Consider the following 23,251-nt stretch of genomic DNA (forward strand, 5'->3'; position numbering starts at 1 on the left):
AGTCCAACGGTCCCTCACCTTCCAGAATGTTTGTCCTAAGTAATATCTGCCACAGGGATAGCAAAGGCTGTAAATTACATTATGTGTATTGCAAGTGGCATAGCTACGTAATTTGACTTTACGTCCTGATTTGGGGTGCCTTATGTGGTCTCCATTAATGATGTTATTACAATTGTTGCAGTTACGACATGGGTATGTGCTTCTCCTCAATTCTTCCTTAACATCTTATAAACCTTCGGCCCTCCACCTTTTTGTAGCCTCTTCTTTTATTTCTATTCGACTTGCATCTGTCTTTTCCAACCAACTGGTCTTCTCCGCCTGCCATAGGTGGCTAGTTTCCACCTCCACCTCTACCTCTTTTCTTTTCTTCCAACTCCCTCTCTGTTCCCTCAGCTTATTTCAACACATCTTGCTGTACTCTAATCACCTCCACTCCTTCTTTTTAGTTTTCGATAATGACTCTAGTTAAGCATTAAAGGTTAGAGATGGGCTTCGGATCCCCCGTTTCCTGACTCAGAGGCGTACTTTACGTAGAAAGTGGTGGTCTCCAGCCTTCATGGCTTCCCCAGACCCTTCCTCAAACCTCAAACATGAGACTTTGACCTAGTGGGATAGTCCTGTGGATGTGTTGGTTGAAGTAGAGCGGGAGGGGGGGCAAAAAGGCTAACACAGCAGTCATTGTGATTGCCCATCTCATCCGTCAAATCCCATGGCTGCACGCTCTTACACCATGCCATATGGAGGTTGGCACATGATATCTTGAGGGCTAATCCACTCCCTTGTTGTGTCACTGGTGGCATCTGGACTGAGTTGGGGTAGCGAAAGGAAGGGTCAAGGGGGATCTAGACCTGGCCCAGAATGTTCTTAAGGTTCCCACTGCTGAAACATAGGACGGTCTACCATGATCAATATTTATAGCTACTACCATATTCTTGCTTGGCCTGGTCACATAATGTTTTGTGGTCAGTCAGCTCCCTTGTGTCTCTGGTGGTGCTCTGAAGGAACTGGGCTGGAGGGAGGGACCAACACAGGAAAGGAGGTTGATTCACAGGTCTGGCCCAAGATGTTTTTTGAATAACCAGACTGAAACAAAGGTTAAGAAAAGGTGCTTCAAAAACGGTTCTACTGAATAGTTGCCTGGACTGTGAAACGCAATCCCCAATTAATTTTCATGTTAGTCTGGGAGGAGTCAAAAGTTAACAAATACATTAAACTGTCTTTAATCATTGTTCTTAAGCACTTGTTTTGTTAATGCAAAGCGTGACATAGCCTTACACTGGGGCACAAAATAATTCCCAAGTTATTGAGGCTGAGGGAAGGGACGAATTGGGTAATGGTATGCAATGCTGTGATTTCTTTACTAAAGAGGTTGCGCAATCAAACACATGAAAGTTTGAGGACTATGGAGCGACTTACACAAACAAATTGTGGGAATGTGGAGGACAATAATTCAGAGAGGCACCTGGATGAAGGTGCAATGGCATGGTCACGGTGAAATGTGAATTGTTTCCTTTACCTGCTCATATATATGTTGTTTGTCCTCTGGAACATTTTTTACACCAGATGTTTCTCATCACTCTGCATACCTGATGGTTTATTATCAGATGATGAGACTTTTTTTTTAAACTGTCAATAAACGTTGTAAAAAAAAGATAAACCCATTTTTATATACTACTTTGTATTTATTAAAAACATGTTCATGTATGTACTATGAAGAAAAATTAATTATGTTGCTCTAAATGTATGTCTCCAGCATTGGTACCGTTCAGTGATTTATATACAAATTCAAGCTTCGCCATGAGGCTGAATTTAAAGCTATTTAAATTTAAATTTAATATTTAATTTAAAGCTATTCAAATCTGAAAATGGTGTCCGAAGGCATAACATAGAGCCTCTCAACTTCATTGGCCAGGGCTGAAAAAGGGCAGAATTAAGGTTATTTGTCAACAGTGTAAAAATGTTGTAGAAGTGCTATTGCATTTACCTATACTAATGATTCCCAATCTAACATCTGGAAAGTATTCACAGCATGTGAATCCAATGAAGATATCATTGCTGGATAACTATAGTTAAATCAATTAACCAATTTTGGAATGCTGTTGGTTTCTTTTTCATGCCACAGAGGTTTGCAATCAATAACTATTTTGCGTACAGCAAGATGGATTATTTTTTGCAGACAGGAAATGGTTGTGAGGGCTCAATGTGTCTTTTTACATGCGTGTTATGCTTTAGAAGAGGAAGCGCAATCTGCAATTTGTAATCGGGACCTCCCAATACTCCTGCTTTCATTAATAGATATGTGTATTGCACTGACCTTCATTTCCTAGCCTCTCCTTGGTGTAACAATTTCTATGTATATTCATTGTTTAGGCCTGCGAGAGAGAGACCTATACTCCATCCTCACTATGTGTTCTGCGCTTTCCCCGATCAATAACGGCATCACATGGGAGGAAGCATTGAGAGTTGCAGGAGGCAACCGGGTGCTACCTATGGCACCCTTCTCCTACCTCATGAGATCCTTTAAAAGGTATGTGTGGTGTGCATTTTTGTTCTCTCTGCAGAGCTGAAAGAATTCTGGTGCAGAAGTGGTGATACTAGCAGGGACTGTTTAAGAGCAAATTACCTATTTAGTAAGTGTTTGGCGGTGGACAAAATGGCTTTATTTGTGATTGTTGATCAAACTATTCTTTCTGCAAGCACTGTTATTTCATTCCCTCCCATAGTGTCGAATAGTTTGAACCTGCTTCATTCTGCCACCTAGCCAAGAGCCATTTGTTTGTCTTCTTAGATCACAGTGTGCTACAATTATCTGAAACTCTTTTCCTTGCAGCATTCTCGGCCTTTGGGCCCCATCGGCAACCTCAGACTCAAAGCTTCATCTATCCAATTCTCACCTAAGGAGTGCAATCGAGAAGCGCTACTTCAAGAAAACTAACTTGTCAAAATGTGTGCACCTACTAACAGCAGGTAAGTCCACAGACAAGCTTACTTTTGCTATAACAGTAGGTACGTAAACAGACAGGGGTTCACTTAAGAAATAGTATACAACTTCACAAAGTGACTAAGGCAATGACTGATACCGGCTCCTACTTCTCACCTTGATTCAGCTGATTAATTTCACAGAAATCTCTCCTCTTCTCATCACCATACCAACAAAACAATTTCAGGCTGTGCTTGCCAACACGAGACTTTGCACTTACTGCAAAGTTACAATTTATCTAGCATTGAGTTTTCAAAGATTTGCGTGTTTCCGATATTCCTTCTCTGTAGGCTATTTCGATTTGGTGCTCTTTAACATTTAACAATCATCATTTGAATATCTATCTAGTCATTTTAGGCAGTGACTGGGTGAGACAACTGCCTCCACCTTCCTTTCACCCCTGACCGCACCCGACAATAATTATTTTGGCTGCTTTCACAGTATGTCTTGTGAGAATGTCCCATTCTTGAAGCAATTGGAGGGACTACCACCCGCTCTGTGATGCATGCCCTTGATGAGGTACATGACGGATTCCTTAGGCTTCCTTGTCCCTCTGTAGCCATATTTGTATAACCATCAGTGCTGTACCTGAATCCACTAGGCTGCACAAGAGTCAACTCTTGGCAAGTATAGTCAGAGATGGAAGGAAGAAGGTGCAGTTTGCAGAACTACCACATTGCATATTGGTGACCCCCAGGTTCCCAGAAGAAATGCTTCGTGCAGTACAAGACTTAGGTTCGCCGGCAGACAGACCCTGACATATCTGAAAGCTAAACTGTGGCCTGGATGTAGACTATATGACTCAGGAACTTGCCACCAACTGTAGCGCCTGCTGCCTTAAAAATAAACCAAGATGTCAGACAGATGCTTCATAACAGGTTCCCAGTGCCCAAGCATGCTCACACGTCCCTCACACCTTAACACCCTTGAAAAATGTATCCGCATGGGTGTGCTCCCAAGCAGGGATAAAATGACAGAGGTAGGAGTCACAGTACTATGTGAGTTGTGAGGATTAGTGTGTGAGATTGCTGGAAGGAGGAAAGGAGGAGAGGCAATGAGGTCTACGAAGGAGAGTGGCTGTGAAGGAGAGAGGGTCAAAAGAACAGGTAGTGAGTCGAAAGGAGAGGGTGAAGAGCAGAAAGACAAAGAATTGAAGGGAGATGGGACCAGAAAAGAGCTACGGTGCTTGTAAAGACATGAGAAATGGAGAAGACTGAGGGAAGGACAAGAGGCGTGGAAGAGGAAAAGGGAAGATAATAGAAAGGGGAGGAGGTGAGAAGTGAAACCAAGAAACAGAGGATACAGAAAAGAGAGCTCATCAGAAGTGGTTGGAAATAATAAAAAAACAAAGGAGAAGAAGAGGATAGATAGAACGAACATAGCCAGGGAAGAAGGAAGAACAACCCTGTAAAAGAGGAGCGAAATAAGACTGGTGGAGAGGGGCATTAGGAGGAGAAACAAGGCGAGAAACAGAAAAGAGGGGTGCAAAAGTGGTGGAAAAGCTTTAGCTCACTCCTGAGTGTAATGATACTGACTAGCAGAATAGCACGTCACTGACAAGATGGGGCATTAAGCCTAAAAACCCAGGGTCCGATACTTCCTAAATAGTCAGGTGCATAAACCCTATATACCTGACCCAGTGCACCAATGTGGTAGTGGTGACATGTATTAGAAAAGTCCAGATGAGACAGCCTGGCGCATCATAAATAAGATGATAAAAGTGCTCTACAAAAGGCCAACAATGAACTGTGCAGCTCTATAAACCCTGAGACTGTGAAGGAGGGAGCAGGAAACTGGGGACCCTTGTCATAAAGACATCTGGCCAATTTGTTATTGCTTTAAGTCTCCCACGTGTGAATTCAGGTAAACCTAATCCCTTATTTTCTTTTATTCCTTACACGATGTTGGCCTTATACTTAGGCTTCGAGATGTTTGTTTATCCCCCGGTCATCAAACTCCCAAGTACTGGAACCCTACCAGTGGCTAACAGCACAGTTATACTGTGCCCCAGCTTCACCAGTTTGCCATTCCACTGGATCAGCACAGTCTCCAGTTGTCCTGCTTTTCTTCAGATCCTCTACATTGCTAACAGAATTGTTGCTCCTCAACTATAGACAGGGGTGTCACTGATTGGCTGATCACCTTTTACTTAACGCTAAAATTACGTACTAGTTATTCATTATCTCGTTAAAAGATATGTATATTTCTGAGGCTTGTGGATCTGCTTAGATCACATGCTATACATAGACTGACATCTAGTGGTAGCCACGTAGTATTACATTTTTTGTTTTCGAAACTCAAAGGGACGTTGACAGGGCGTGCCAGTAATGCTATCCCTAGTGTGATGACTCCTGTACCCATGGTCCTTTACGCTTTGAGGTCCCTCAGATTGTTTTTTTCTGCCATCATATTCGGACAAAAGTTGCAGAGTTCCTTCTTATGGCTAACACGTTTACTTATACAAAGTTTAAATTTAGACTTTCATTCTATTGTTTCAAAGGCCGTATACCGCAAGATCTCCAGTGATGACTTTCAAGGACAAGACCATTTGTCGACGACAACTACTCACCTGTCTCAACTAACTTTGCATGCAGCCTACCTAGACACCTACGGGCCTCAGCCCTGCACAGTTGGGAGATTGGGGGAGGTCATAATTAATCTCATTTAGAGAATGCCTGTTGCCCTATTCTCCGTTTACATCTCCAAGCTGCCATCTTTCCATACTATTTAAAACACACTGTTTAAATGTTGTCCTTTCTGTAACAGGAAGTTTCCCTGAAGGACTCACACATGGTGTGTCATTTTTGCGTTCCTAGGGACCATTCCGTAAAACTGTTTCAGCCCAAGACACTAAAAGACCGGAAAACGAAATGCTGGGCCCACCATGCCAGGCAGGCCGAGGGCCGCCATGGACGTTGAGGGAGCCTCCAGCGATGGCAGCAGCAGCGCCCTGAGTGACACTGAGGGCGATCAGGACCCGACGGTTTCCTGCATGCGAGCCCCCGACTCCAACAGGCAGGCCAGCGGTTCTGCTACGGAGACGACACCCGGCGGCTCAGGCACCCACAATGCATGTCACATTAAACACACACCCCATAGCCAACAGCCGCATGCAGCGTCGACCGATAAGCCACACGCGGTGTCGAAGGGAAAGTCGGAAAATTCCCTGTCCTCTGGGCCATCGCATTCGCCACATGACAGGCCCCCAAAACAGATGCTGAAGTCTGTTCCCAACACGGCAAGCAAATCAGACAAGTCCTCGAGTACCAGAGACTGTGTGTCGAAAGATGCATCAACGACCCTTGTCAATAACTCAAAAATGAGAGAATTCATTAAAAAACACATCCCACACACACTCCTCAAATCCAAGATGTCGAAAACCTCAAAATCTTTGACGCCCCTATCCTCAAAAGCTGTTTACCAAGGATAAAGAACATTTTGCCCCTAGTGACACCCTCTCAGGGGCTCTCTACACCAGAGCTATTCCCTACCCCTGTTCCCACAGTTTTACCAAGCTCCACTCAATGGACCCCGGAACAATGTGATCGAGTAATGAGTAGAATTTCTAACTCTGTTAACTTTTTTGATCAACACCCTGATCAACTGTCCAACCTCCAAGGCCCCCTCAAAGTGGAGCAGCTAATAAGCAGCCCAACGTCAAAAGACCCCGCCTAGACACGGCACAGTCTAGTACCTCAACATCTCAAAATATATCTGATTCACTATACTACTATGACACTTGAGGTTTGCAGGACCCTGGCTCAATAGCAGACCAAGGGGACGTAGAGGATACAGACCAATATTATGATGACGGTATTGACCAACCTGTAGCTGATTCCCCTGTGGATAACCAGCTGTAGTATAATCTTCTTTTAAAAGCTGCAGGACATTTTAAAATTGACACCCAGGAGGCACAAGTCGTCAAGGAATTTATAGAGGACATCCTTGGGGATAAGCGATTTCCGGCACAGTTCATTCCACTGCTCTAATCTATCCAAAGGTGCATTCAGCATTCTTAACTTACTCTTAACCTGACGAGGTCAGTCAACCTTCGCATTGAAGATGTTTAGACCAGCCCCATCAGACCCATTATACATCAGGGGGTAGCTAAAGCCTGACTCTCTCATAGTGACCACCACAAGGAAGAGGGCTGGCACACCTTTAGCTTCTGCCGAAGCACCTCCTGACAAAGAGAGCAAAATAATGTACACACCGGGCAGGAAAGTAGCCTCCTTGGCTGCTCCTCAAATAAGGATAGCCAACAATACTTCGCTCCGGGTGAGTTATAATTGCTACAAGTGGGACGAGCTCTCACAACAAAGACACTCTGCCCAAGAGCCCCTGAAAACACAGCCTTTAAAAACAATAGATGAAGGTAAAGAGGTGACTATATGCATCCTTTCAAAATAATCTGGATGCAGAACATAATGCAGGCCGAATAGTAGCTGAGGCTACCCTCATCAAATGCCATGCATGGCTACGTCAATCAGGTTTCAAGCTGGAAACCCAAGCCACCCTTTTGAATACGCCAATTGAGCCTAACGCCTTATTTGGGAAAGCGATCGAGGACACAATGAAAAGTGCTAAAGAGGAGTACGACACCCTCAAATCCCAGGAGCAGCTCACAAACAAACCTTTTGTGCATAGAGGTGCATTTAATACATTTAGATGACAAAACTCCCAGCGGTCCTCTAACTACAACCAGGGCGGGCAAACTTCATCTTGGGGTTCCTCGCAGGGGCAGTCTTCCCAACAAAAATTTCAAAGGGGTCAGAGAAGGTTGGGAAGTAGAGGCAGATCCTCCTCCATAGGCTCCACCCCACCAAAGCAATGACCACTCGCTCCAGGTCCCCTCCCATGCCTCTCCAGTAGGTCACATTTCTCATTTTACACCAGAAAAGTGGGTACTTTCCACCGTGGTGGGAGTCTATTGCATAGAACTCAGAACTCGTACAAACACCACCCAACCACCGGTCAAGACAAACACAAACGACACAGGAGGAAAAGTGCATTCTGCTGGAAGAGGTCAAAGCACTGCTACTAAGGGACGCCATCGAAATCGTCCCGGCAAACCAGGTAAACAAGGGTATCTATTCAATGTGATTCCTTGTGCCAAACAGACCTCGCAATGCACCCTGTCCTAGACCTGCGCTCTGCGAACACATATGTCAAGCCACAGATGTTTCGCATGACTACGCTACATGAAGTAATCCCACTTCTAAAACAAGGGGACTACACAGCAATTTTGGACATGAAAGATGCATACTTTCATATTTCAATGTTCCCAGTGCACTGAAAATTCCTGCGCTTCAGAATAGCAAATTAACACTATCAATTCAAGGTGCTACCCTTCGGCATAGCCTCCGCTCAAAGGTTATTCAACAAGGTATTAGGTGTAGTGGCAGCGCACTTACGCAAATAATCAATCCCAGTGTACCCTTATCTGGACGACTGGCTGATGATAACGGGGGAATCCCCTCAAATTTGCAAGCAAAATACCCAAAGAACAATCAACCTTCTGTTCCAATTGGAGAAAAAAATCAAGTCTTGTTCCAAGCAAAACCAAACAGTTCCTAGGAGCTATCATAAAAACGGAAGAGGGTCTAGTCTTCCCCTCAAACGAAAGCGTACAAAACATACTGCTGCAAATACCTCAGTATCTAGCCGGTCGCCAAATAACCGTACACAATGCAATGCGCTTGCTCAGGATGATGGCTTCATGCATTTACCTGTTCACCCAATACCTGGCATCTCCCCACCGCATTGCCGCGCTCTGCCCCAACTTCCAATGCTATGCGGATGACACTCAGCACATTTTCAGGCTACCCTCAGCCACCTCTTCTCCCTCGCTCAGCTCTGACTGTCTGTCCGCCATCCAGGAGTGGTGTGCTGCCAATGATCTCTGCCTTAATGCCAGTAAGACCGAGATTCTCCTCATCGGCACACCAGCTCCCTCCTTTCCTGTCACTCTCTGGCCGACCTCTCTTGGCCCTCTTCCTGCTCCCACCTGTGAGGCTAAATACCTCGGGGTCATCTTCGACTCCACACTCTCCTTCTCTCCTCACATCTCTGATGTCTCTAAGAAGTCACACTATCAGCTGCACCTTCTCAGAGGTATTCTTCCTTTCCTCTCCTTCCCCCAGAAGCTCACTGTCTCCAGAGCTCTGGTTCTCTCTAGGCTGGACTATTGCAACAGCCTCTTTCTAAATCTGCCTGTTTCTACTCTCCGCCCCCTGCAACTCATCCAGAACAGGACTGCAAGACTTGTCCTTGGCCTCAAGCCCAGGGATTGGATCTCTCCAGGACTGAAATCTCTGCACTGGCTGCCAGTGGCTGCAAGGATTAATTTAAAAACCCTCTGCATTGTCCACAAGGCCTTCTGGGGCCTCAATACTTTCAATTCTCTCTTCCTAAATATCTTCCTTCTCAAGCTCTTCGCTCATCCGCCTCCAACTGCCTCAGGGTCAGTCGCTTCTCAAAGCAACGAGTTGGTGGTAGATCTCTTTCTTCGGCTGGGGCCTTCCTCTGGAACAGCCTCCAGGAAACTTGAGGAGAATCATCTCCGGTTCTGTAAGCACCTCAAAACCTTTCTCTTTGCTTCTGCATTTTCTCCTCCTCTCCCCTGCTGCCTTTCTGGCTGAAACTGCACTGGTTACCTGGCCACCTTCTGGTCTCACGCCCAATTCCCGTCCACCGCCAGTTGCGAACCTGCACTTCTGTATCACTACAGTACCACTACCAGCACTTGACACCTGATGTCTGTACTTACCCTTAAACTTGCCACTTGCTGGCTGTACTTTTTACTGATTGATTATTTATTCTATTACCCCATGTACTGCGCTTCCCCTCCTCCCTCCCCCCCTGCACTTTCTCTTTTCACCCTTCCCTTGCACTTGCATGATCTGAATGACACTACCGGCCTAGTAGGATCGTTGTCTGTCTTCCCTCTGTTCCCCCTCCCTTGCCTCGTCGCGCTTTGAAACACTTGTGTATAGGCGCGTTATAAATGCCATATCATATCATATATCATTTACCTGGTTCTGCACGCATACTGCGCATGCACCCAATGCTAGAGTGGTTAGTAAAACAATGGTCTCAGGCAAGCGGTCAATGGGACGATCTAGTGGTTGTTTCGCTAACCCTAGTACAAGCGCTACGCTGATGGACAAAGGAAAATCTATTGAAAGGAAAACCCTTTCACAATCCTCCAGTGCAAGCGATAGTTACAACAGACTCCTCACTCTCCGGATGGGGAGCCTATTACCTTCACCATACAGCACATGGCCTGTGGACACAGATCACAGCCCAAAATCAAATCAACCTTTTGGAGCTACTAGCAGTACTCAAGGCCCTACAAGCCTTCCAGGTGCATCTAACAGTTCAAACAGTGCAGGTCCTCACAAACCGCACCACTGCCATGTTTTATATAAACAAGCAGGGAGGCACACACTCACCAAGTATATCCAGACTAGCCCCAAACATTTGGAAGTGGGCACTCAAGCGGAACATGTTCCTAGTATCTCAAAGCATTTCAGGGGAACTCAATTCTCTAAGCAGAGATCCCCTACCCAAAGAACACGAGTGGCAACTCAACGGAGGAGTTTTAGACAAAATCTTTTCCCTCTGGGGCTATCCTCCTTTAGACTTGTTCGCCACAAGCCAAAATGCACAATGCCCAGACTTCGCGCCCAGGTTTCCCCAGCACAGATCCAAGGGGAACGCCCTATGGATGAGCTGATCAGGCAAATTTGCTTACGCTTTTCCACCGACACTGCTCCTCAGCAGGATAGTGCACAAAATCCACCAGGAAAAGCAACTCTAATTCTGTTTGCTCCAATGTGGCCGAGACAGACTTGGTTTTCCACATCTGCTCAAACTGGTGGTGTGCGACCCAATCAAGCTCCCGTGCCCCTTCAACATGCTCACCAAACACGGGGGGCAACGTTACACCCACATCCTCAATCTATAAACTTGGCAGCTTAGCTCCTGAACTCATAGTGTTAAGTCATTTAAAATAAAACTACCTCAAAGGTGTATGGAAATCCTCAAAGATGCACGTAAACCTAACACCAGACACTGTTATTTTAACAGATGGAAAAGATTTATACTATGGTGCCAGTCAAAAAATGTAAACCCTATTAAATGTACTCCATCACACATTCTTCACTACATGCTCCACTTATTAGACTATGGCCTAGTATTCAACTCCATCAAGGTTCACCTAGCGGCCCTATCCGCGTACACCACTTCACAAAAGGTGTCCTGGTGGAAAGTTCCTGTTATTAAGACTTTAATGGAGGAAGTAAAGAGACTCCCCCTCACCCCCTCCATTTCCAATCCACCTCGAGGGTGGGATCTCAATGTGGTACTCTCAAAGCTCATTGGTTCTCCCTTCATGCCTATGCACAAATACAGCCTTAAACACCTAACATACAAGACAGCTTTTCTGGTAGCCATCACCTCTATAAGAAGAGTTAATGAGCTCCAAGCTTTGTCAGTGCAAGACCCTTTCTTTGTTATCCACAAAGGCAAGTTGTTACTAAGAACACACCCTAGGTTTTCACCTAAGTTTATATCCAAGTTCCATGTTAACCAATTCAGCATCGGACGGCAAGGGCAAAGGGGTGGCTTCGGACACACGTGCACAGGCCCCCGACCCCAAAGGACTGGCTGGCGGCCACGTTGTGGGGACAACACCCGACGGCAAAAGCGTTACACACTCTACCACCACTAAGAACATCAGCCCCGGCCGTGACTCGACACGCCTGTCGAGCGATCGGCACCGGACGACACCACGAGAGCGGTCCAATGAATCTTTGTCCTCTGGGCGTTCCCGTTCGCCTCATGGCAAGGCCCAACCATCTTCGTTTGAGAAAGATGTTGCCCGATCAACAGTCCCCGAGGCCCGATCGTCGGATGACGATACCGCCCAGCACCCTCAAGAGGCTAGACGCGGTGTGTCTGAACGTACACCCAAGATTCGACATCCTTCTTCGAATCCCGCCTCTGAAACTGGACGCGAGGCGTCAGACCCCTCGGAGGCCCCTAAAAACTCTGGGAACCACTCCTGTAGCCATGGGGGAGGGGATAAGCAACAGAAAAAGACATCTTCAGGTCCCCATGTTCATAGGGAGAAGCGTAAGGCTCCAGTAACAGGGAAGTCAAAAGTTTCAGAACCTACCCCAAACACAAAAATCATTCCTCCCACTGATGAGGAACCAGAACCAGTTATTATTCCTAGCTCAGCAGACATTGATAGGGTCATGAAAAGGTTAACATTCATGGCTAACTTTTATGAAAAGGACCCTAACTACTTTCGTAGTTTCTCTAGCACCCCTCCTACCTCTGCCCCTTCTTGGTCCAAGGTAACACCTGGGTCCTCTCAACCCTCTACTAAAAGACCCCGCTCAAACCCCCCCTTTCCAGGGCTTGGTCACAGACCCCTTCGTGGTGGACCCTCACCACCCTGATTCATATTGTGACGAAACAGAGCCTCAATATGTTGATGACTGGGCGGGTGACCCTTATTATAGGGATGACGAAGACCAGGAGGAGGAGGATGAAGCTGAAGCTTACAATATTAACTCCCTGGTTGCTAAAGACCCCCCCCCCGGTGCATGACTCGCCTGTAGACAACCAACCCCTCCTTAATGAGGTAATGACTAAGGCGGCTGCCCACTTTAGAATTGACACACAGGGTGTTCATGAAGACAGGGATATCCCTGAAGAAATCCTAGGGGATAAGAAAGCCATTACTCAGGCTATCCCATGGCTAAAATCCATCCAGCGCAGAATTGATCCCTTGCTGCAAACCCCAAATCTCACTCGAGCGGTTAATCCGCGGGTCGAGAAATTGTTCCGTGCCGCACCCTCCGATCCCCTGTACATTAGGGGCCAATTAAAGCCTCATTCCCTGGTCGTAACAACCACCAGAAAGAGGGCTGGTACACCACTTGCTTCTTCGGAAGCACCTCCTGATAAAGAAAGTAAACAACTATATGCTCTGGGTAGAAAGGTTGCCTCCACTTCTGCCTATCAGACACGTATTGCCAACAGTGCCAGCCTTTTGGCAAGCTACAATTGCCATCAGTGGGAGGAGGTATCCACTTTGGTATCCTCCGCACCCGAATCCTTAAAGAGCCAGTTGGCTCGACTGGCAGCAGATGGAAGGTCTGTATCAGGCTGCATGCTAAAAACAAACTTTGATGCAGTAGATAATGCTGGGAGGTTAATTGCCGAAGGCACTGTCATGAAGCGTCACACTTGGATAAGGCAGTCAGGGTTCAAACCTGAAACCCAAGCAACCCTGATAGATATGCCTGTGAGCCGAATGTACTATTCGGCAAGGCAGTGGAGGAAGCTTTAAAGACGGCAAAGGATGAGTACGAGACCCTAAAATCTCTTGGCCAACTCACCAATAAACCCTCTGGACAGAGGGGAAACAACAATTTTCGCCGCTTTCGGGCCAAAGTACCCAAAGGGGTTCAAACTATTACCAAAATCAGGGAACCTCATGGGGGAACAATCAATCCCAATCCTCACAGGGCTACCCCAGAGGGCAACGTAGGGGTCATACTCTGGGTAGAGACAGCCCCACCAGAGGTGGTACGCCACCCAACAAGCAGTGACATTCCGCTTCAGGTCCCCTCCCATGCATCCCCAGTAGGGGGGCGCATTTCCACCTTCACCCACGTATGGGAGGGGATCACTTCGGACAGATGGGTGCTGTCCACAGTGTCCGGAGGATACTGCATAGAGTTGCTAGAGCGCCCCTACCACCATCCTCCGTGACAGAAAGTACACTCACTGGAACATCAGAAGATCCTCCTCGAGGAGAATGTCGTTCTACTAGCAAAGGATGCCATAGAAGTCGTCCCAGTCAACCAGGTAAACGGGTATTTATTCAACCTCCTTCCTTGTGCCAAAAAAAGATCTGACAATGCGCCCAGTATTAGATTTGCGTCCTGCAAACAAGTACGTCAAGCCACAAAAATTCTGTATAACTACACTAGAAGAGGTAATCCCCCTACTAAAAAAGGGGGATTACATGGCAACATTGGATATGAAAGATGCTTATTTTCATATTTCAATGTTCCCAGCGCACAGAAGATTCTTGTGTTTCAAGATAAACAACCAGCACTACCAATTCAAGGTGCTCCCCTTCGGAATAGCCTCAGCACCAACAGTATTCACCAAAGTGCTGGCGGTGGTGGCAGCGCACTTATGCAGGGAGGCAATACCAATGTACCCTAACCTGGATGACTGGCTCATTACAGGGGAGTCCCCCTTAATTTGCAGACTAAACATCCAAAGACCAATCGACCTCCTCTTCCAATTGGACATCTCAATCAACGAGAACAAGTCAAGCCTGGTGCCAAGCACCTCAAAACAGTTCCTAGGAGCTGTCCTAAATACCCAAGAGTGGTTGGCCTTTCCATCAGAGGAAATAATTCGAAATGTGTTGCTGCAAATTCCTCAATATCAGGCCGGTCGAAAAATAAGGGTGTGCAAAGCTATGCGTTTGCTAGCATGATGGCATCTTGCATTTACCTGGTTCCCCACGCGCGCCTGCGCATTTATTTTTTATTTATTTATTTGTATTGCGCCGGTAGCTCGCAAGCTTCGGGCCGCAGAGACAAGAACACAAAGGAAAATAGGTAGGCGTAACTCATAACACAGGACATTAAAATGATAAAAGGGCTGAGAAGGATTAGCTTCTAGGCTTTACTTAAAGGTGTGTGTTTTCAGTAATTTACGAAAACATAGTTTGATTCCAATCTTAGCTGAACTGGGAGGTTGTTCCATGTGCAAGACACTGATACGGGAAAGGATTTGCCTGCACCGTTTTTGTGTCTGAATGGGGCCACAGCAATCAAGCCTTGATCCTCCGATCTTAACTTTCCGATAGGCACGTATGGAATGAGTTTGGATTTTAGGTAGGCAGGGGCTTTACCAAAAATACATCTGAATGTCAGTGTAAGAGACTTAAACTGGACCCTTTCCTCAATTTTTAACCAATGCAATTCTTTTCTTGCTTCGCTGATATGCTGGTTTCTGGTTTTCTGTTTGATGATTCTTACTGCATTGTTTTGTAGAACTTGGTAGCAATGATAGCATTGTTTGTGGGAGCCTAGGATGAGAGCGTTGCCATAGTCAAGGCGTGATAAAATAGTGGCTCTTGCCATCGTGGCGCTATTTTCTTCTGATAAGTAGGGTCTTATGGCTTTTAGTAGGTGAAGATGGTATGAGCAGGTTTTTTTCAGCAACACTGGTACAGAGTCTTTGCTGGTGGACAAGAGAAAATCTTACGAAAGGGGAAACCCTTCTACGATCCAGAGATACAGGCCGTTGGCACAACAGACGCCTCCCTGGCAGGGTGGGGAGCTCACTACCTTCACCATACATCTCAGGGTCTCTGGTCTCACACAGTGGCTCAGAACCACATCAATCTGCTAGAACTTCTGGCAGTCTTCAGAGTGCTTCGGGCATTCAAACCCCTCCTATCCAACGAGTCAGTGCAGATCCTAATAGACAGCACGACTGCAATGTTTTACTTAAACAAACAAGGGGGCACTCGTTCTCCCATTCTGTCCAAGCTTGCCCAGAAAATCTTGAAATGGGCACTCAAACAGAAGTTTTACCTGTCATCCCAACATGTTCCGGGGGTCTCAACTTGCAAGCAGATGCTCTGAGCAGAGATCCCCTCCCAGTAGAACATGAGTGGCGACTGCACAAAGTGGTCGTAGGAGACCTTCTCTCAGTGGGGTTTTCCCACTATAGACCTATTCGCCACAAGCGAAAACAGGCAATGCCCAAACTTCGCACCCAGGTTCCCCCAGCCAGGCTCCAAGGGGAACGCCCTATGGATGAATTGGTCAGGGATATTTGCCTACGCTTTTCCACCAACCACTCTGATGAGGAAAGTGGTGAACAAGATCCACGGGGAACCGATGACGCTCATCCTGGTTGTTCCTATGTGGGCGAGACAACCATGGTATCCACACCTACGCAAACTGGCGGTGTGCGACCCCATCAAACTCCCGTGCCGGTACAACCTACTCTCCCAGCACAAGGGGTTAACAGTGCTTCCTCAGCCCAACTCAATGAACTTGGCAGCATGGCTCCTGAAGTCATAGAGTTCGGACATCTCAATTTACCTCGGAGATGTATGGATATCTTGAAAGAGTTAAAAAAAATGAACACGAGGCACTGTTACCATGATAAATGGAAACGATTCATAATTTGGTGCCAGAATAAGCAAATCAGCCCTGTTGATTGTACTCCTTCTAATGTGGTCACTATATGCTCCACCTACTGGATGCAGGGTTAGTGCTTAACTCACTAAAAGTGCACCTGGCAGCTTTATCAGCCTACACCACTTCCCATAACAAGGTGTCATGCTGGAAGGTGCCAGTTGTCAAAGCTTTTATGGAAGGGGTAAAGAGACTCCACCCTCCAATGTCTAAACCACCACCAGGTTGGGACCTTAATGTGGTACTTGCTAAGCTCATGGGACCTCCCTTTGAGCCCATGCACAAATCCAGTCTCAAACACCTGACTTATAAAACTGCCTTTTTAGTAGCCATCACCTCCATAAGAAGGGTCAGTGATATTCAAGCTCTGTCAGTGCAGAATCCTTTCTTTACTATTCATAAGGATAAACTGGTCTTACGCACTCACCCTAGGTTCTCACCTAAGTTTATTTCCAAATTCCATGTTAACCAGTCTATTGAGCTACTGGCCTTCTTCCAAGAACCCAAGAGCTTTGCTGAGGTGAAACTCCACACACTAGATGTGAGGAGGGCGGTCTTCTACTATGTAGACAAGACCAGACTGCTAAGGAAAGCAGATCAGCTGTTTGTCTCCATAGCTCCAGGCAGAGAGGGAGATCGCGTCTCTAAGAATGCCATCTCTAAGTGGATAGTCAGATGTATCCAACTGTGCTATTCCCTTTTCGATAAAACACTGCCTTTTAAGCCAAGGGCCCACTCTATAAGAGGTACTGTAGCCACTCTGGCTTTCATTGCAAATTCATCCCTTGACAGCATTTGCAAAGCAGCTACATGGAGCTCTATTCACACCTTTACTCAGCACTACTGCATTGACACTCATTCCAAGACAGATACTCAAGTAGGACAGGCGGTTCTAAGACACTTGTTCGCTCATGAACCTTCTCACATCGCATTTCCTTCTTCTAACACTGCTCGCTAATCTATGCACAGCATGTGATCTAAGCAAATTCCACAAGCCTCAGAAGGGATACATTACTCACCGTAATCGTATTTCTGATGCTTGTATCTGCTTAGATTCACATACGCCCGCCCTTCCTCCCCTCTGAGAGAAGGCGCATGGATGCTTGTATTCTTATCTATCTTATCTCCTTGGATATTCTGTACTCACGCTACTCCTCATGCTACCTCATGTCAGAGAAAATACAATCTGAGGGCCCTACACGCGTGAGGGATCATGTGTACAAGGGACGTCACACTAGGGATAGTATTACTGGCACGCCCTGGTTCGAGGCCCTTTTCGAGTTTCGAAAAACAAACTGTAATACTCCACAGCTTCCACTAGATGTCGGCCTATGCACAGCATGTGAATCTAAGCAGATACAAGCATCAGAAATACGATTACGGTAAATAATGTATCCCATACATATCCAACAAAAACACCCCATGGACGACTCGCTGTTTCGCCTCCGCACTCACGGTGACCCGTCCTCTCCATCCCAGAGCTTTTCTCGATGTAAAATACTAAAATAAAAGGAAACCAACCTTAAGTTAAACAAATATTTTCCTTTTATTTGTACAAACTCTTAATTTTAAAATATAACAATATAAAAAACACCTGTGCGGTGACGCAAAAGGAGTCAGGTGAGTCAACCAACGCGTTTCGCCATCAAGGCTCCGTCAGAGTTGATGGTGTGAGTAAGCACCTTTATTTTATACTGTTTCTGTGGGAATGTGTTGTTTTCTCTCTACACTTTCCCATATCCTGCCTAGTTTATTCCTATGTGAAGGTTTCCTAAAACAGATATATATTAGCTGTGATTCTTTCCCTTGTCTAATTAAGTTCTATTCCCCAGCATGGGGTCTTGTATGGATTCACATGTTCATGTATATTCCCTGTCGTCAGGCTGGGAATCCTCGATTGCTTTAAACTAAAAACTGCTAGAAAATACCTTGTCTCCTCTATAGCCTATCCATGTCCTTTCGGTCATACTACCTTCAGGCAATGACACTCGTCCGCCTAAGCTCCACTCCTAGTGGCCATCTTCAGATTTGATTACTTGTTTCTAGTGTTGGGAGTCTTCGTGCTTCGCTCCTCGAAATTCGTGTATTTTTTGCTGTTTTGTAACAATTTGTTTTTTTAAACGATATCTTTATTGAGTTTTATGAAACTAAAACAGTACGATACAGTAATGACGACAAACCCAATAACCCCCTACCGCCCCCTTAACCAGCCCCCTCCTTCAGTGCCGGTGAGAGTAGATCCAGTCTTCCTTACAAGGCATTCAAGTCAATGGGTCGATCCCTGCTTTCAGTCCTGTCTATCCCGAGCTCTCATCCAGAAACACTCCCTGCAATGTCCTGGGCCTTTAACAGGCTATCTCCGAGGAACTCATCCATTCGATCAGCGGGGCCCATATCGCCTCAGACTGCATGCCTACACCTCTAACAGGGGCTGTCAGCTTGTCCATGGCTGCTATTTCCCCACAACCATTGAAGCCACTGACCTATTTATGGGAGTTCAGCCTTCCCCCACATAGAGGCTATTACTAATTTTGCTGCCAAGACCATGGCTCGGACCGCTTTGAGTTGGGTGTACCTACTCTTCCACTCTCCCTCTTGTGGGCACTCCAGTAAATTAAATCCCTGTGTGAGTGCCCCACCAGCCCACCCATCCTGAGCAATGTTTCTTCCACTGTCTTCCACAGCATCTCCAATTTGGACAGGTGCCCATAATATGCGACAGTGAACCCTCCTGGCGACAACCCTTCCAGAACCACTTATCCTCTCCTGTCTGAAACTTCTGCAGCTTCACGGGGGTGAGGTACCATCTGTGAAGAACCTTAAGCTGCAATTCTTTATGTTGTGTGCATGTTGACCCTTTCCATGCGCTACGATATATCCCGCCCGATTCTTCTGGCGTAAGGGCCCTCCCCAATACAGTTTCCCATTGGTGCTTGAGCCATTCCTCATCCGGTTCGGGAGTTCGACAAACACCCCAACAATTTCCCTATAAGTCCTTTCATCCCATCCACCTCTATGAGGATTCTCTCCAGTACTGTGGGAGGTCTTGATGCCTCTGCTTTTATAGTTAGGTCTTGGAGCCAATTCTGCAGCTGTTGGTGGTGAAATCTTTCCCCTCACCTAGCCCAAAGGAGGTTTTGCAGTCCATAAATGTTTTAATGGCCCCCCTTGTGCCGTGCCCCCTATCTTCCGCCTCCCAAACCCCCTATCCCTGAGTGCTGGAGTAAAGGGCAAGGTAAATGTTATCAGGTTACCTCTTGTGGAGATCATGTCCCACGCTTCTGTCGTGCCCCTAGAGTTTCCAATGAGATATACAGATTGGCCCTTTGGGATCTGGGCAACCAGGGCTTTTTCCATAAATGCTTTCCCACTATGGCTTGTTCTATGAAGAACCAGTGCTTTTCAGACTCCGGTTGAAACCAATTTAGCAGAACTGGATCCTCTACCAGCAGATAGTAGTTGAGCATGTCTGAGCAGGCCAACCCTCCTTGTCTTTGGGGGCCACCATTCTTTTTTGACCGATCCGCACCCGCCTACCCTACCCCCAAATAAACCGTGAGATGATTCTCTGAATGGCCTCCTAATTAGGGGAGGATAGTTAGCTCCCTCAAGGTACCCCCCCTCTGCTAGTAATATTAATACCAATGTACCACAGTTTCCCATTCACATGTTGAAATGGAGCCACTTGCTTGAGCTGCAAGAGGGTGTCAGGAGAGCCTGTTACATTGAAAAGTTCTGACTTCCCAATATTAACCCTAAACCCGGACACAGACCCATAACGGTCCAGTTTCCCCATGACTGCCTTAATAGAGTTTGTGGGGTCTGTAAGCAACAGGATGGGATCATCTCCAAATAAGCTAATTTCATAGGATGTATATGATTTTTTCAAAAATATTTCACCCAATAGAGATTTTACCGAAAAACAAAATCTACTTTTTACTTTATCTCCTTTTTTTTTAATACAGGGGGGAGACCCCCCGCAGTCTCCCCTCACTGCTCCCTACCATAACTTATACCTACACCCCACCTATTATTCATTACACATATACCATATCATTTTCAGTGAAATCTCATTAGGTGAAATGGTATTCGAAGAAATCTACAGTAACACATTTTATATACTCTTTTCCCTACCGTTATTCCCTGAATTTGCTCCGATTTCCTGATGCACTCCATCATCAGGGCAATCAACATAGGGGACAGTGGGCACCCCTCTTTCGTGCCTCTTCCTAGGAAGGCGAGATCTGTATGCACCGCATTCACATTGATCCTAGCTATCGGGGCAACGTAACTTACCTTGATCATCTTGATCATACCGGGCCCAGTCCCACCTTGTGTAATACCTTCTCTAGAAATTACCAGTTGGCTCAGTCAAATGCCTTTTCGGCATCGAAGGCAAGCAACAATGTTTTTTACTTCCCCCTGTTTTCCGTGTCTATCAATAGTTAGAGTTTCATGGCTTCTCCCCTGTTATGCTCAAAGCCTGTCTGATTGGGGTCAATCAGGGAATGCATAAACGGGGCAACGTGGTTGGTCAAAATATTTGTAAAGATTTTCGTATCTACGTTAAGTATAGATTTGGGCCTGTAGGAGGCGCAGTGAGCAGGATCCTTGCCAGGCTTTGGGATAAAAACATTTTGGGCCTCAGTCATAGAGTTTGCCACCAATACCTCCTATTTACTTAATCTTATTAAATAGATGCAGCAATGCGTCAACAAGAATATGCACCATACTCTCCCCCCCCTCCCCAATTCCTTTAATGGCATCCAACACTTCCTGTCTCTCTATTGGCTGTCGAGCCAAATCCTGTTCCTCTCAGGCAGTGTTGGCAGAACCACTGAATCCAAATATGCCGACTGGCCCCCATCATTCACCAAGTCAGCTGTATATAGCGTTTGGTAGAAGTCCCGGAACGCCTTCTGCTTCTACTCTGACCCACCCCCCCCCCCCCAGCCCCTTTCAGTGCGGTTCGCCCCTCTCATCCAGTATCTGCTGGATAAAGCTCCTATTTTGCCCCTGGCTTTCAACCTTTTGGCCAGCAGCCTATCTGTTTTGTCTCCCCTCTCATAAAATCTCTGCCTGGTTCTTAACAATATTTGCCCCGCCTTGTCCACCCTTAGCAGGTTTAGCTCCCCCATCTTGCTTTAAGCTCCTTTGGCCTGCCCTACTATTTCTGGCCTTACACTCCTCCTCAAGCTTCTCAATTTCCCCAAGCAGCTCAACTTCTTGCTGCATCCTAATCTTGCTCTGCTCTGCGCTGCCGCTGAAGCGACCAGGCTCCCCCCCTGCTTCTGCTTTTAGAGCATCCCACTGCACCCCAGCCCGACATGTCTCCCAGCTTATTGAAAGTCAAATAGCCTCCCAGGGCTCTTTATTTTAATTTTATTTTATTGGATATTTGTAAGGAGGCCTATACAACAAATGATGTTTCAAGGCGGCACAAGACAAAACGGGGTGGGGGGTGGCAAGGGAGAAAGATAACAATAACGGTACTACTAGGCCTTGTGGCATTTGGATTGTGCAAGTGCAGTAACAAGAAGTGCGAGGGGGAATGCCGGTTTGCACAAAATGTGAAGTGCTAGGGTGGGAAGGGGAGTGCCGGGCAAAGAGAAAAGAGTACAAATGAAGGGATAGTGGAGGAGGGGTGGAAGGGCCACAGGGGCTGGGAGAGTGCTAAGGGGAGAAGGGGAGGCCAGGTGGGCAAGTGCCAGGGATTGCATGGGGTGCAGGTCCACATGCCAAGTGTAAAGAAGGGGGTGCACTGGGCAGGGGTGCGGGTAGGCTGGTGCCCTGTAGAATTCAGGGGGAAACTAGGTAGCCAAACACAGAGGCAGGCAACAGCGTTTGCAGGGGAGGGGGAGAGGGAAGGAAGAAGAGAAAAGGAGGGTCTTGAGGAGCTTCTGGAATATAAGGAGATCCGGCTCACGCCTGAGTGGGGCAGGGAGACTATTCCAGAGGGAGGCTCCTGTGGAGGAGAGCTATCTACCCCCACTCTCTGCTTAGAGAAGAGTCTGATCTGCAGGGAGTTGGAGCTAGAAGACCGAAGGACTCTAGCATTGTGGTATTTAGGGCAAGAGAGTTAGGTGTAGCTGGTTCCCATTCCCAGAAAGCCTTGTGGATGATGCAGAGGGTTTTGTACTTGATCCTAGCAGCAACCGAGAGCCAGTGGATTGTAGGGCTGGAGGGATGCAGTCCCTGGCCTTGATGATCCCTCACTAGCCTGTCTTGCAAGAGAAATCTTTTGAGCCTCCTTAGTGGCCGCGTTTGCCTTCTCTCCTCCACTGTCAATTCTCTTAACAGTGGCAAATGGTCAGACTTCGTGCTAACGTGGATGCTACATGACTGTACGTCTCGTAGAGAAGCCGCGGGAATTAAGACATACTCCATCCTCGAATAGGATTGGTATACCGCTGAATAGTGGGTATAGTCCCTCTGCCCCGGGTGCAAGCCCCTCCAAACATCCACCAGACCCAACTCCCCCAAGATGGATTTAGCTTTCCCAGTGATCTCCCCAACATGTGGGTCCTTATCCCCTTCCCATACTGCATTGAAATCTCCCGCCACCAGACAGGTCCCTACTCCAAGGTTCTATAGTGCCTGCAGGAAAAAGCATAAAGTGTTCCTGTCCTCTGTTTGGGCGTAGTTGGAGGGTATGGATAGTTTGGTGGAGTAGACGGTCCCATTAACTATGATAAATTGGCCCTCCCTATCTTTAGTAGAACCTCTGACGTTGAAGTTGAGGTGCTTATGAACTAGGACTGCTGCTCCTGCTCTACAATGGAACTACAGGGGAAAGTTCCTATACCGCATTCTGTTCTGGTCCCGATGCAGTAGATGGGTCTCCTGCAGCGCTAAAATGTCAGCCTCTACCTGCCTCAGCGTCCTCAATAACCGCACACACTTATTCAGTGTTCCCTGACTACACTTTAATCGTGTCTAAGCCTCGACTCATGGAAAGGTAGTCCCCCACCATATAAGCTCAGGATCATTGCACTCTTGCCAGCATTGAAGTTCAACC

The 23,251-nt window shown here is 46.7% G+C and overlaps 1 protein-coding gene across 5 annotated transcripts in view; it reads left to right on the forward strand.

The window, feature by feature from the left end:
- TEP1 (telomerase associated protein 1) overlaps nucleotides 1-23,251 on the forward strand; it is a 2,409,067-nt gene that overhangs the window by 1,578,684 nt on the left and 807,132 nt on the right. For all 5 annotated transcript variants that reach the window (XM_069651741.1, XM_069651744.1, XM_069651746.1 and 2 more), the window contains 2 exons: nucleotides 2,371-2,527; nucleotides 2,831-2,967. In XM_069651741.1, coding sequence (XP_069507842.1) covers nucleotides 2,371-2,527; nucleotides 2,831-2,967 — 294 coding nt within the window. The remainder of the gene's footprint in view (nucleotides 1-2,370; nucleotides 2,528-2,830; nucleotides 2,968-23,251) is intronic.

This window comes from Ambystoma mexicanum, chromosome 3p (assembly GCF_040938575.1).
Source record: "Ambystoma mexicanum isolate Mex_15411 chromosome 3p, UKY_AmexF1_1, whole genome shotgun sequence".
In the NCBI taxonomy this organism is placed as follows: Eukaryota; Metazoa; Chordata; class Amphibia; order Caudata; family Ambystomatidae; genus Ambystoma; species Ambystoma mexicanum.